We start from the raw sequence: 15,368 nt of genomic DNA on the forward strand, positions 1-15,368 counted from the left end.
TTTCTCTTACTTATCCCTTTTTTACTTGTGCCTCCGGAAGCATACCATTCCAGTCATTCTCTTCATTCATAATGTTTCAAAATAAACCTTCCATCGCTCTTTTATTTCCTCGTCTTTACATAAAACCTTGCCAGCCTCATCTTTGATATGTTTTATATCTCTCTCTTGATTGTCTTTCTCTCTCTTTAGTAATTCGGTAGAGTTCCTTCTGGCCTTTAGGGCTGTCCATTGAGTTGTGCAACTTCTCGTGTACCTTAGCTCTGGCAATTGCTACCGCCTTCTTTAATCTCCTTTACCATTCTTTAAATGCCCCTTTTTTCTCTTTCAGTACTCTTTGCACTTCTTTATTCCGCCACCATGTATCCCTATCGATCACATCTTTTCCTTTCGACTCCCAAACAGATCTTTAGCGACCTTCCTTATGTAACTCGCCATCTCATCCCAACATTCATTCACCGGTTTCTCTTCCATTACATTCATTTCTATAATTTTGTCCACTATTTGGTTCCTAAATCTACCACAAGTCTATGTTGGGCGACTAATGCCTCGCCTGGCAGCACTTTACAGTTTTTGTTCTGTATTAATAGTAAAAATGTCTTTAATTATTGTATAAGCTAAGGAACTCCTAAAACTTTATTTCAATATAAAAGACACTGTCGTAAAAGAAGTTAAAGGTAATATTTTAATTATTAAAAGAGTAAGATAATCTCAGTCACTTCACTACATGTGGTTTTAATATTAATGTACCAAATGTTGTAGTAGTTATAATATAAGGATTCATACATCATATATTCAAAAAACGCATCTACGGTCTGTGGTGTCTACTAACCAACATAATGTATAGTTTAATTGTACGATTTAATTCCAGACGTACATGCTAAACAATTTAAAAGGATTTTCAAAATAAAATATCCGAATAGTACTGTTACTTTTATGTAATATAATAAAGTATTCAATTAACATTTAATTTACTCATCAGTTCTCCGCATTCTCAACTATCCAATTGGTATAAGAGGGTACGTTTACATAGACACCGGGATACTTCGGATGGGCACATTCGTGTCCCCAAGAGGTAACTCCAATTATGACACCTTGGTGAAGAAGAGGTCCCCCTGAGTCGCCTTGGCAGGCATCTTTGCCACCAACGCCCAATATACCAGCGCATACCATTTCCGATGTTACGTCAGGAACTTCATGTTCGCCTAGCAGAGCCTGTAGTTCAGCGTAATTTGCTCTGCAGATATCATGGTTGACTTTTTTTACATCAACTTGTTGAAGGATTACTGATGGTTCACCATCATGCTGTGGAAGAAATATTGTATTAATTTATTTTAGGATCCAATGTATTTTCAGAGCGCGCTAATCGATTTAATATCGTATCATCATAAATAACTTTAAAACTTTAGTATAAAAAAAAACGCAGTTTGTTTATACTGTTAAAAACTGACGACGAATGGTCATTACTGTAAGAAAATACTAAACAATGTAACATAACGTACTTTATAAACGTAACGTGGTTGGCGGCATATAATCGTGTGAGCTGTGTGAGTGTATGAGATGGTCAATCTTGGCCAGTGTGGGATCGTATAAGTCACTGTCACTCATGGGAGTGACAGTGACTTTTACGATCTGGCTACCATTCATTGAATAGTTTCCGAAAATGTTAAAAAGAGCAAGTAAACATGAAACTAATTAAGCCTACGCAAAATAAAACATTTTAGACATCTTTATGGCATTGAAACTGTTAATAAAAATAAAAATGAATATGACTAGGTTGTCATACTTCAAGTACGCCCCATCCGGCAGCAGTGACGGTAGTGTTATCTGCGACGATGTAGTTGGGTCCAGCGATTGGAGCAACAGCAACGCGGTTGGACAGTATGGCGGGGGTGGCGAGTTTCAGTATAGCAATGTCGTGATATAATTTAGGCCAACTGTATCCGGGATGCTTAACCCAATTATCGACTCTATATCGTTGACCGCCAAACCAGCTCAGTGACGAGCCAAGTCGCACTCGTAAATGATTAGAAGGTAGAAGGTTGTTGCTGTAAAATAAAAGATTTGTCTGAACAAAACTTGACAACCCTACTTAAATGTTTTTTTTTTAAGATTTTAATCATATCAAAATATTTAAAGAAAGCCGATCCGGTTTCATTCGTGACGACAGTTGAGAAAGCTATAAAATACGCCAATCCTATCATCCGAGAAATAAGTACGAATCTTATTCAAATATTTAAAGCATTAATGCCATTTTTTCCTGATTACTAAGTACTCATGAGCTACTCAGTAAAAATGAGTCAAAGCGTACTAAACCATTCTCTTATTTATTATAAGTAGTTTTCGACACATTCATAATGTTAGTAGAAGGGAGTAGGAAAGACTGGCATTCAATGTAATATAATAAACCATTTGATTATTGGGTAATATATTTAAAAATAATGGAATGTATGTATATTCCCAGTATAAGTGCTTGGAGAAAATACGTTTACCAATTAATGGAAACAGCCTTAATATCTAAATCTAAGAAAAAATGTTATTTTTCGACTTACAAGAAACAGTGGGCTGCCGTGAGGACGGCTCTGGTAGTAATAAGAGATCCACCGCAGAAGGGTCTAAAAATTAATTGAATGTGATCTTCACGAGATACTAAAATGACAGCCATAAAGGGGTAATCTTCTATATTTGCATCAGATCCTCCAACAATACGCTGGTCAAGTGCGCCTGTTGCCGATTCTTCAACAATACGCGGAGCAATTGCGTTTGGTGCCGCTGTCAAACGAAATATGAGAAGTTGCTGTTAATAATGTGATATTATTAATTAATTAAGTAATTTATTTATTTAGTGAAATATTTACACCATCAAATTATCACTCAACACTTAAAATTAACAACTGGTATATGTAGGTAACATTCAAAGTGATACGTCTTTAACGAACAACATTGACCTTCAAAAATATAAACCAAACGAACCTATATAAAATATCAAATCAAATTATTATTTTAATAACTAAATTATATTATTTACTACAAAAGTATATTTATTTCGAGGCGTTTTTATTGAATTACTGTCAGTCATTTTGATGACGTCATATTGATAAAAACAACAGTTGGGTATGTAGGACCGGCTCTCATTCAACGTTAACAGGTACAAATATTTGGTGTTTTTGCGAAAATAATGAATTCGTTAAAAAATGAAACGAAGAAATTAAAAAATAACTAATAATAGGTACTCACCGACGGCAGCACCAACGAGAGCTAACACTGTTATTAGGTACATTGTATACCGTTTAATTGTCGAATTCTAGTTCGGCGACTTTTTATATCCTTAATAATCTTCGTCATTATCATTATCTGCAAACGATAAACTTATTATTGAATTACATGTTAAATTTTATTTTGCTTCCTATTTAAACCTTTTTTTTTCACGCAGTGTTACCCTTCAGGAAGGTTCCCGGGTATTTGGGGCGGGACGGGTTATGTGGTATCTTTAATCACTTATACCAAAGAAGTTCCACTCTCTCACTAAAAATTGGAGTAAAGTAGTAGCTAATCTACTGCCTTACGTTCGGTATCTGAGAGAGAGAGAACCGATCCCTTGCATGCCTTTATAGATCCCATAGAGGTTATTACGTAACTGACAGACTCGTTGAGCACATGCTAACTAGCTACATATTCCTCAGAGATCGTGATTCTTGGCCATTTTACTGTCCACCACATCAATGGCTTGGACCACGCACCATTTATCATGCTGGTTACAGACTTACCCTTTTCTTGATTTTGCTTTAGCCTATGATCTAAAACACCTGTAGAGGATGTAGAGGATCATACACTTTTCCTGTTGGACCTTCTGCTGAATCTCATCCGGAGATTTCTGTCGATCCCACACTGGGCTCTTTGGATTACTATCTCTTCCGGAGTATAGTTGGCACTACTCGTCTTCGGCGTCGCATTCCATTTATAGGATTCACGTATCAAATGGAGTATCAAGGTTGTCGGTTGTCTATTTACTTCACGAATGATATTCGAACTAAATTCTTACAGAATCGCACTGCATATGATGGATGACTTGAGTAGCTAATAGAAAAAGTAAAAAGGCGGATGTAAATGTAACATAAAAAAAAAATCATACAAAATGCTACAAAATTTCAACTTCTAAGTTTTTTTTAGCTATGAGATCATCATTCCATTTACAAGTTGCCGATAACTTAAATCACTACTCGATAAGGAGCTTTAATATATCACGCGCTGATATTATAATCACTGTGATGTGATTTTTAATTATCCGCTATAATTTTTTTGTCAGATGTAGCTGAACCGATGACTATCGCATATCTATCGATATGCGTTACTGGAGTAGTGCTTAACGGAGAAGAAGGAACTATCGTGTTGCTTTATCTATGTATACTTACACCCTTTTTAATATCACGAATTATTTCTTTATTATATTATATTTGTAGCATCGTCTTGTTTAGGTACATTCCCGTTAAATATATATGTGATTGTGCGTTTTGAATTTTATTGAGAATATATTTACAGCTTTTTTATTGTTATCATTGTAACTATTCACAGACAAACTGTTCGTGCTTTTGTTTTATTTGATTTGAGTTATTTTAATGTGTGTCCCTGTTTTATATTGCCATGCGCTATCTTTATTAATATTGTTAACGCAAAAATTTGAATGTATGGATGCTTTTTACTCGATCACAAAATAATAACTGAACGGATTTGAATTAAATTTGGCACAGAGATAGATTATAGTCTGGAGTAGTATCATAAGTTACGTATTATCCCGTAAATGTAACTAATGCTGTAAAGAGAGATATTTTTGTCTCAGCATTTTTGAAATGCTTGTTGCGCAATACAAATCCCAAGGTCCTGAAAGACATACTTACTATGTCGTCAATATGTAAATTAAATCTCAATTTAGTATCCAATATGATACCTAGATCTCGAATATGTTCATCTTCCGATAGCGTATTTCCATCGATTGAATAAGTTCTTTCAAATTATATTATATTCCTACTGAACTTTATAACATAGTATTTTGCAGTATTGAAACTCATGCAATTTTTTTGACACCATAGTGCTACGTTGTTAAGATCATTTCGTAGACAGATGGCATCCGCTTCAGTGCAAGCACTTCTGTAAAGCTTGAGATCATTGGCGTATAAAAGGCATTTAGAGTGGCAGAAACAGGAGCGGATATCATTAATGAAGATATTGAAGAATAGAGACCTTGAATGACTCCAGAAAAAGAAAAAATATTTTGAAGAGTAACCATTAATAACAACTATAGATTTTCTAGACTGAAGATAGGATATATTTTGTGTCGAAGGCCTTACTGAAATGAGTGTAGATAGCGTCAACGGAGTTTCAATCATCCATCGCCTCAAGAAGATCCTTGACAAAATATGTGAGATTAGGTGTAGTAGATCTTGTTTTCGAGAATCCGTGCTACTCCGGGGCAATGGTTGCTTTAAATTGTGAGAAGAAAATTGGATAGACAGCAAGTTCAAATAATTTGGAAAACACAGAAATTATTGTTATTGGTCTAATGACACTACGATCTCCGTTTTTATAAAGAGGAATAAACAGAGCGTTTTTCTATTGCGATGGACAGATGCCAATGCTCAGAGAACAGTTTAAAATATATCTAAGCGGTTTTACTAAGTCCTCAGGACAACTTGTTACAAACATAGCTGGAATACCATCTGTACCTGCGCCTTTTGAACTGTCAAGTCTTTTAAGACCCTAAGGATTTGATCGGGTGTAAAGGATATTAAGCTCACACAGCTATTTGGGTATGATACCACAGGAAATGCCTGAGATGATTATGGCGAAGAGACGTTAGAATAAACAGATGAAAAGTGGTCAGCTAGGATTAGATATATCTATGCCTTTAGTTGCTACAAATGTATTAAATGTCATTTCCGCTGGAGAAGTTCACCTTTTCTTGCTTTTTTTTTGTTATGACCAACTTGGGATTTGATCGTCACGACTATGAATAGATTTAACATAGAGATTATAGATTCACTAATAGACAGCAACTCGATGTGTTTTTTAAGAATTTCAAACAATTAAACTGAGCCAAGTGATTCAAAGGTATTAAGACCACAAAGAAGAATATTTCATACAAAAACGAAAAATTTATTCAACTTAGAACAGTACACAATATTATTAATTTTCAAAATTGTACTACCGGTTCGGAATGATACACCTCAGCACTGAGAAGAATAGGCGAAATAAACTCGGCGGGATTTTTAGTTATCATTATAAAATCATCTCTTAATCTTCGTGATCTTCTGAATATATTTTATCTTTTATGTTAAATTGTTTAACAATGATCAAAAAAGTTGTCATGAAACCAAATACCTGAAAAAAAAACCTCTATTTTACAAATGCTCTGTATCCCATGTAAGTAGTATTTGAATCCTTAAATTATATTATGGACGATTAAAAAAATATATTTAAAATATTAAAACAACACGTCACGTCACTAGTGTCTGAGAGATTACCTTAATCTGGTAATAAATAAAATATTACCTTTAAGTTCTTTTAGGCCAGTCTTTTTTATATTGAAATAAAGTTTTAGGAGCTTCTTAGTTTAAACAATAATGACATATATTACTACTATTAATACAGAAATGGCAGTCAAATAATGGCAATAATCGGATTTAGTGACTCCATTATGAACTAACATCGGTTATTTAAAAAATCAACTTAAATTTACCGCAATTGTAATCGATCTCGTAAAGTCGAAGATACCGTGAGGACAGAACTTTGGCATTTGGAATTCATAGAAATCAAACAGCGCGGGTAGTTTCAATCGAGACGGCGTGCACATAAGTTTGCTTACGTTATTCAAAATTTTCTGAAACTAATAAGGTCCTTATACACGGAGAATGTTTTACAACAAAATTAAAGTTATATAATAGTTTAACTATATATTATATGCTTTGATTGAACAGTCAACCGTCTATACACACTGGCGTCGTCAGAAATTTTAACCATACCTTGCATTTCCAATGCGCGACAAATCTCTCGGGACTAAGTTGTTATGTCCCTTGTGCTTGTAGTTATACTAGCCAGTCACCCTTTAAACCGGAATACAATATTATACAATAATGCTGCGGTAGAGTATATGATGAGTGGATGTTACCTACCCAGATGGGCTCGTACATGGCTCTGTAACCAAGTAAATACTGACATCATCATAATCTAAATTTATATCGATAATATTATTCAAAGTACCTCTTCTTCCGTGCGTTGACAAGCTTCCACCCAAATAATAACAATAGCTATTTGATATATAAGCCACATCATTGTTATATATTCACTTTGTAAAAACATATAAATGGACTGAACTGTAATAACAATGACTGGAGTCAATTAACAAATATTCAAATTTAACTGTTGTTTTTAAATATGTCGGATTAAGATTGTACATAATCGAACGAGTTATAAATATTCTGAAGATTATGTATTTCAATTTAAAAATGCCGATCCATATAAATAATCCGATTATGAATAGACTGGCTGAATACCACCCCGTTCAGCTGAGGACTCTTCTATCCTATGAGGACCAAACATTAAAGACAACTCAACAAAACCATATTCTGTTCTGTGCAAAGTTAAATTGATAACGATAAAAAAGCTATAAACATATCCATCATAAAATTAAAAAAGAAATTATATACACAGTAATAGATAGCCCTGAGTATGCTGGACGGGAATGTACCTGACAAAGACGATGCCATAATAAAGAAAGAATTCATGATATCAAAAACGGTGTAAATATATATGAGCAGCACAATCGTTCCTTCTTCTCCGTTAAACTCTACTACGGTAGTGCATATCGTTAGGTATGCGTTAAAGAGACGGTGAGTCAAAGCCTGTGCTGATGTAGTTGTCATTGGTTCAGCTACATCTGGCAAAAAAATACAGCAGTGATTTAGGTTATCGAGCACTTGTTAATAGAGGGACGATCTCATATTAATGTTGTAATAAAATAGATATTTTATTGTATTTTAATGTTGTACCACCTTCTTTATTAGCTACTCAACTAATCAAACACCAACACGATTCTATAAGAATTAACTTCAATGAACAGTGTGTATACCGGTTTTCATGAGTATGCTACTCAGAGGGCTCGATTCCTGACCGAGTCGATGTAGAAAAAGTTCATTAATTTTCTATGTTGTCTTGGGTCTGGGTGTTTGTGGTACCGTCGTTACTACTGATTTTCCATAACACGAGTGCTTTAGCTACTTACATTGGGATCAGAGTAATGTATGTGATGTTGTCCAATATTTATTTATATTTATTTGATAACCGACATACGGTGACAAGATTTTGATACGTATACCATATAAATTTCATGATAATTGTAGTCAATTTCGTATAACACATCCAGATATTTTTCAATCATGTTCTCGAGTTTCGAGATTCTTCATACAGAAAACAAGAGCTATTACTATTTTAAATACTATTTGTTGTTACTTCAAATGTAGTTATTATCTTTGTTAAGACATCTACTGCTTTGTTCATAAATGATATCGATTAATTCATTTAACATGATGTGTTTTCTATGTGTGTCCTTTCAAATTTCCAATAAATTATGACAGAAAGAAAAATACTGGGTTTAATTAAACAACATATTTTATACTTCTAATGGATTATGGTCTGATGGTGTTCTATCAGCAAATAATAATAAAAATGATGATGATGTGACTGAGATTTAATGTTTGAAGTGTGAATTTACTCACTGAATAATTTAAGCTGCAAATTCAAATCAATCAGATGTTCATTCATCAGTCCCAGTGAGTCATTCAATAGACTGATAATTAAAAAAAATTGCATTTGTATCACTAGTCGAATTGTACACTTTAAGTAATAGCATACAGAAAATCCTACAACAATGAGGAAGTTTCATGATGTTGTTAATATTATATTCAACGTAATGGTATTAAAATATAGATCAAAACTAATCCATCACTGAAAGAATTTTTGAAATCCATCAATAAATGACTTAGAAATAGATTATTAAAGTTTACGTATTTTAGTACGGAACGTCTATAGTTTACGATTCGCCTGTGACGTCATTTGACCTGTTCGGTATCACCGCACCACGAAACGAATCATTCAAGTATTTTTCGTGTTTTTTAACGTAAAGTCGTTTTATTATTTTTTATTTATTAGTGTTTAGTTTTTATTTTACTATAATGGAAGAAGGTTTTGTCAAAGGACAAAGTGATAATTTGCCTAATATTGATATATACACAGTGATGGACTTTTTTTCTTCAAATCCGTTTTATGTTAGTGCTGAAATAAAAGGAGTTAAACTTTTTAAGTAAGTACATCCTTTTAAGTTTATTTAACCAACCACATGGTCTAACTTACAAATATGATTTATAAATAAAAAACCTAATTATAAGTAAAAAACTGATTCTAGTTTAGTACTGGTTGTTGGTTGTTTACTTGAACTCTTTTGTTTCTCTTTTTATTTGGATGATTCGAATCGATTGATTCTGGAAATGTAATGTTCTCTGGTAGCGGATCCTCTGTTTCATCTGACTCCATGGCATCACACTCAATAATTTCGAAACATTGAATAGAAGACGATTGACTTGAAGTCGACGGAGCTTCTTTTGTTAAGACTTTCATAAAATTCAATCCGACATCTTTTTTCATATGCTCCACGTTCTTTTTGAGGTTTCACTGCCTTTTGACAGTCAAATTTATGAGAATATATTTCGGGTTTTAACTTTAATGTTCCCCCAACCAGTCGATGTTTTACTAAATTTTCTGTGTCATTTTCAACCTGTAAATAAATTATATTTTCACAGCACTTAAATAAATTTACATAAAATATATAAGTAGTTATTTTTACTGAATCAGTTATTCCAAACTTACTCACGACTCAAAAGATATATTAATAGTTACTTACATCAAAATGATCTTCACACACATATTTGGTGCTTTTAGGGCCAATTAAATCACGCTTCATTACTTTGCACCATTTTTTCCTTATTGTTATATTATTTGGTACACGAAAAAATATTTTATTGGCATTTTTAAATGTTGTGCTTTGACACATAGGAACAATATAATATTTGTAAGCATTTTTTTTAACTTCTGCCATCGGGTAATAAACGAAATACGAATCGAATGGCGTGAGCAACTACACAACAATACATTCGTATTTCGTACGTACTCGGCGAACACCCGATGTGTCGTCTAGGTCAAATGACGTCACACGACGGAACGCCACGTATAACAAAATTATTCTTAAAACCCCAACTTCAAAGTCCCATAACTTTCTTATTTCTTAAGATATTTTATCGATTCTTTCACGTGTTTGTTTTATTTTATCTAAATTTTTATAATCTATCAAAAAAAAAATTATGTAAACTTCTTCATTGCTGCAACAATTAAAGAATAAATATTTATAATATATTAATACGTAAAAACTAATGTCCTAACTGGTTGTGAACGTTCCACTTAAACTAACTTCGTTTTGTAATAAAGCGAAAATACCAGAAAGATGAAATTTTTTTTATATAAAAATCAATGAACCGAAAAAACATCTTTGCATCGAAATGAATTTGAATATAAATGATATGCGATAACGACATTGATAAGATTTAGGCCCGTATCCTTCGAACAACATATTGTTAATCGAAGCCCGTATCAGTTAAATAGTAGTTATATCTGATTGTATAACTATATTTATGAATATAAATGATTTCATTAATGTTTTAGGTATATACTGTTTCCGATCAATCAGAGATCATATAACAAGATATTTTAGACACAGATAAGGCTCATTCATTATGTGATTGATATCGTTTTATTGATGGCAATTTCGGAAGACAGAAAGGATGATCTTGGTCTATGTAGTCAATGTACGAAAAGCTCGATAAAACATCACAACAAAGTCCACGTAACTTCGTATTCGGTTTCAAGGTAACAAATAAATTTGAATCATTTTCCTCTATCATCTATAATTCAGTTTTGTTTTGCTCCATAAAATTTTATAATTAATATTAAATACTTACTATAGATATTTTCGTTTAAATAACGAAAGGCAGCCACACCAATATCAAAAGCAGCAAATGCTGCTAATACCGTGAAGTAAGTCCACATAATTATTTTACTTTTCCTTACATTAAAATTTGGATAGTTATTTGACAAATCCTTATTTATCTGAAATATTATTAGCCTGAGTTAAATACTTCAAAAATAAATTCTATAATATTATTTATGTGTTTATATATGTCACGATTGGTGGTGTACAAAAACATTATAAGGTAATAGTGTCTTTTTGAATGAAACTCTGCCACATGATTGCTATGTGGTGAAATATGTTCAAAAACTTATCTTTTCTTCATGAAGGTAGCATTATCCCAGCTACAGGACAGCTACATTAATAGGATGATACTTCTTATATTTAATAAGTACCTATACAAAATCAAAATATACTTTATTCAAGTAGGCTTTTACAAGCACTTTTAAAATAAAGCTACCACCGGTTCGGAATGTAGATTCTACCGAGAAAAACCGGCAAGAAACTCAGTAGTTACTCTTTTTCAACATCTAAAAATACAGTCATGTTAGTTGAATACAATTATATATGTATGTCATGTCATACACATATGGAAGACTTTTCTGCTTCGTTGCCTGTCCTGTTGGTCTAGGTGGTAGATATAAAGCCACAGATCCCGAGCTCTCGGGTTGAAATTCCAGGTTAGGCTGATAAAAACTATTGGGATTTTCTGTTGAAATTTGTAAGTAGCAATCCGGAGTCTGGAATTTTAAGTGTCCATACGTAAAGCCATTGCTCCTACGCATTAACTCTTTTCGATCGTCTCGGTTTTGCCGTCCCATCGGACTGTGGGAGTGAGGGAATAGATAATGTATCTGTGTTGTCTGTCTGTGCGTACACACTTGGGCACTTTAATATATCCTGCATATAGTTGTCTAATCTCCCTTGAGAATATTTACCTTGACCGGACATCGTACATATTTTGAAATAAATGTTTTACTAATTCAACCAAAATCACCATTTCAATGTTGTTTATCCATTGGATTAGCCTTTTCATTCTATTCGACAAATCGAACGCTACAGCTATCACTATGAAATTTGACATAAATAAGTCGAATACAAAAAATATATCGGACAAGCCCAGCAGTATGCGGATCTTCCGTGACGGATCAGTTATATAATAGTCGTGTGTGCATCCTAATACTGACACCAGTACTGAAAAGAATGATAAGTATCAGAAATAGCGAGCAAAATATGAGCCAATATAGTTAGAATCCGTGGATCTTAAACAGTGATTCAGAGTTCTTTCAAGTGCTGTTCTAATTATAAACTCATCTCGTGCTCAGAGGTGAAGGTTAACATCCGGAAGAAACACACTGAATGGAACTAACATATATTTCATATACCAAAGGAAATTCAGCCATTCCAATTTTGTATATTTGTTTTTTATTTACTTTTGGTATAATTGGCTTATGATGGGATTGTTAGATACCAACCCGCATTGGGGCAGTATGGTCGGATAAACTCCTAAAAACCTTTTACTCAAAGAGAGAGGTGGCCTTAGCCCAGAAGTGGAAGATTTATAGGCTTTTAAAGTATTAGAGAAGTCTTAAAATGGAAAAATAAAATCTACATCACAACTAACTACAATTACAAAAATGCATTTCGTAGAAAAATTAAATCGTTTTGATGAAAAACAGCAAGTTAACGTCGAGAACTTACTTAATATAATGAGAAATATATAGGCGTAAATTATATAATAGGACCAAAAGCAAACTCGGTAGGTATTTTGTTGTGGCCTGAAGCGCAAAGCAGCTACACCGACTAATCTTGATATTCGCAGAACAGTTGCTAGCGGACCGTTTACTTTACACCACGCAGATTCTGTGATGTGATGGAGCTCTAAAAATATTAAAATATTCATAGACAAGTAACAAATTTAAAATTAAACACCTTATAAATCTTGAGCTTAAAACGTTTTTATATAATATTGGTAGGTAAAAGGGGCCACCTAATGGTAAGTGGTCACCACTCATAGATAGCGCTAGATATTGGCGCCGTAAGAAATATTAACCATTCCTTACAGAGCCAACGTGGCGCCAACCTTAGGAAATAAGATGTTATGTACCTGTAGTTACACTGGCTTACTCATCCTTCAAACCGGCATACAATCACAATGATTATTGCTATTTGGCGGTGGAATATGTATGTAGGTGGTACATAAGCTATCATGTATATTACCAAGTAAATGGAATTAATTTTCAAGAAGATTACCATATTATTAATAATAAGAATTATAATACTGAGTTTCTTATGTATAATATACATTTCAATATATATTTAATAGTAATTTGCTGTCGAAACATTTGGCTCTTGGAGTAGTGATGCAAAAAGTTTCATCAAAAGTATAACACCTCGTCTTATTGCCTCCACCGGTGACAGGAGGGCTGGTTCGTTTTTAGTCCAGAGGATCGGAATTGCGATTCAACGGGGAAATGCTGCTAGCATTCTTGCCACCATTCCACGCGGTCAAGATTTATACAGTAACTATTTTTAATTCATATTTGTATATATTTAAACACTTAATGTTATTGTTAAATATTTATACTTATATGCAATAATACGCTGATTAAAATATAATCGTCAGAAATATTGGTCCTCTGGAAAACTTAACGTCAAGATGTAGTTTAACATTATACAATAAATCGTACCATTTTTTTCTCCTATTCGATTACTTCTGTTCCATATCGAAATCATTTTTTGTCGACTTTTAAGATTCCAGACCTGATATTTTAAAAAATATTAAAGGCAGACAGTGATGAGCTCCACTTATGGCAATATACTGCAAACATTTTATTTTTTCAAATTAAATGTCCATCAATTTTGTAGATAAAATCTAAATAAATAGGTTTCGAGTAAAACCCATTTATAATACATCCAGTATTTGTAATGTACGCATATGTAGTGATATTTCACATCCTTGCTTTTATTATTTTATTTATATTAATAACTAGCTGCGACTTCGTACGCGTTTGAATTAGACATAAAAAGTTAAAGAAAATTACAATACTTTCATACAACATTTCATCTTCCTTTTCAAGCCTTTTTTTAATTAAAAAGTAGCCTATGTCCTTTCTCAAGCTCCAGACAATCTGTGTACCAAATTTCATTGAAATCGGTTCAGTAGTTTTGGCGTGAAAGCGAGATAGACAGACAGAGTTACTTTCGCATTTATAATATTAATAATATAGTATGGATGTATAGATTTCGTACAGGTCCACGATAGACCGAGCGACAAACGAGATAGATAGATAAATTATGATTTTTTCAGTCGATAACATATATCCGATAAAATCATATTATCGAGATATTTCGATATTAAATATCATACATAAAATTCAATGACATAACAGTTCAACTGGCGCCCATGTTTGACATAAACGGATGTCATAGATGTTTGATAATCATAACGTGTACGAAGTGCCCTGTCGGCACAACTAAATGCCATTAAACTAAGAATTGATCGTGTACGAAAAAGTTGTATTATATATGAAAAGTAAAGGGCAAAAAGCCGAGCGAAGCCGGGTTTACATTTAGTTATTCATATAATAGAATTAATTTTAATAAGACAAAACCTCCAACTTGTAATTACATTACAGTATACAGGAATAAATTTATGTAATGTTATTTTTTCAGTGCTTTTTTGTGGTTAGGCTTTGTGTAAGCCTCTGGGTAGAAACTACTCACGTACTCTACCGAATATACCGCAATCCGTAAAATTTTTATATCGCCAATAACCATCGAAACCTTCCCTGTAAGTGGGTTAGGTCAACTCTTTTTTTTGTTCTAAATACGAGAATAATTAAAACTTAACGCAAAAATCCTGAATAAAGAGAAGAAATGATTTGACTCTAAATTTATCGATTCAAAAAAATATGTTTGTTTCATATTATATCAACAAAGTTGTAGTTTGAAGGTAGTTAAGTATAACTTAAGTGATGTTTGTATGGATTGTTTTAGATAAGAGTTGTTTTGTATTGAATGTAAATAATGGAAAAGCATGACAATATTGTTCATCAATCTAGACGCGATATACTTTTATTGTAAAGAGCTGTTTTATTTATATCTCTATCAAAACTACCAAGCTGGTCCACTAGATACCTTGATTTAAGCGAAGAATAGAGGTTCAAGCCAGGGAACCCAACCATTACCATTAATTTTTATGTCCTTATTTAGTTCTTGGCGGTTAAGTAAGCTCATGAGAATACTTGCATATCAGATGAGTATTTTTCACTAATCCACATTAAAGCAGCGGGGTTAATAA

At 33.1% G+C, this 15,368-nt stretch overlaps 1 protein-coding gene across 1 annotated transcript; it reads right to left on the reverse strand.

Annotated features, from left to right (window-relative positions):
- Nucleotides 1-975: 975 nt before the first annotated feature.
- Nucleotides 976-3,277, reverse strand: LOC113395502 (trypsin, alkaline C-like). The gene is made up of 4 exons (XM_026633088.2): nt 3,235-3,277; nt 2,550-2,769; nt 1,784-2,045; nt 976-1,302 (listed from the first exon to the last, which is right to left on the reverse strand). Exons 1-4 carry the CDS (start codon nt 3,275-3,277, stop codon nt 976-978), a joined length of 852 nt encoding a protein of 283 aa, XP_026488873.2.
- Between the last annotated feature and the right edge of the window lie 12,091 nt (nt 3,278-15,368).

This window comes from Vanessa tameamea, chromosome 21 (assembly GCF_037043105.1).
Source record: "Vanessa tameamea isolate UH-Manoa-2023 chromosome 21, ilVanTame1 primary haplotype, whole genome shotgun sequence".
Classification (NCBI taxonomy): Eukaryota; Metazoa; Arthropoda; class Insecta; order Lepidoptera; family Nymphalidae; genus Vanessa; species Vanessa tameamea.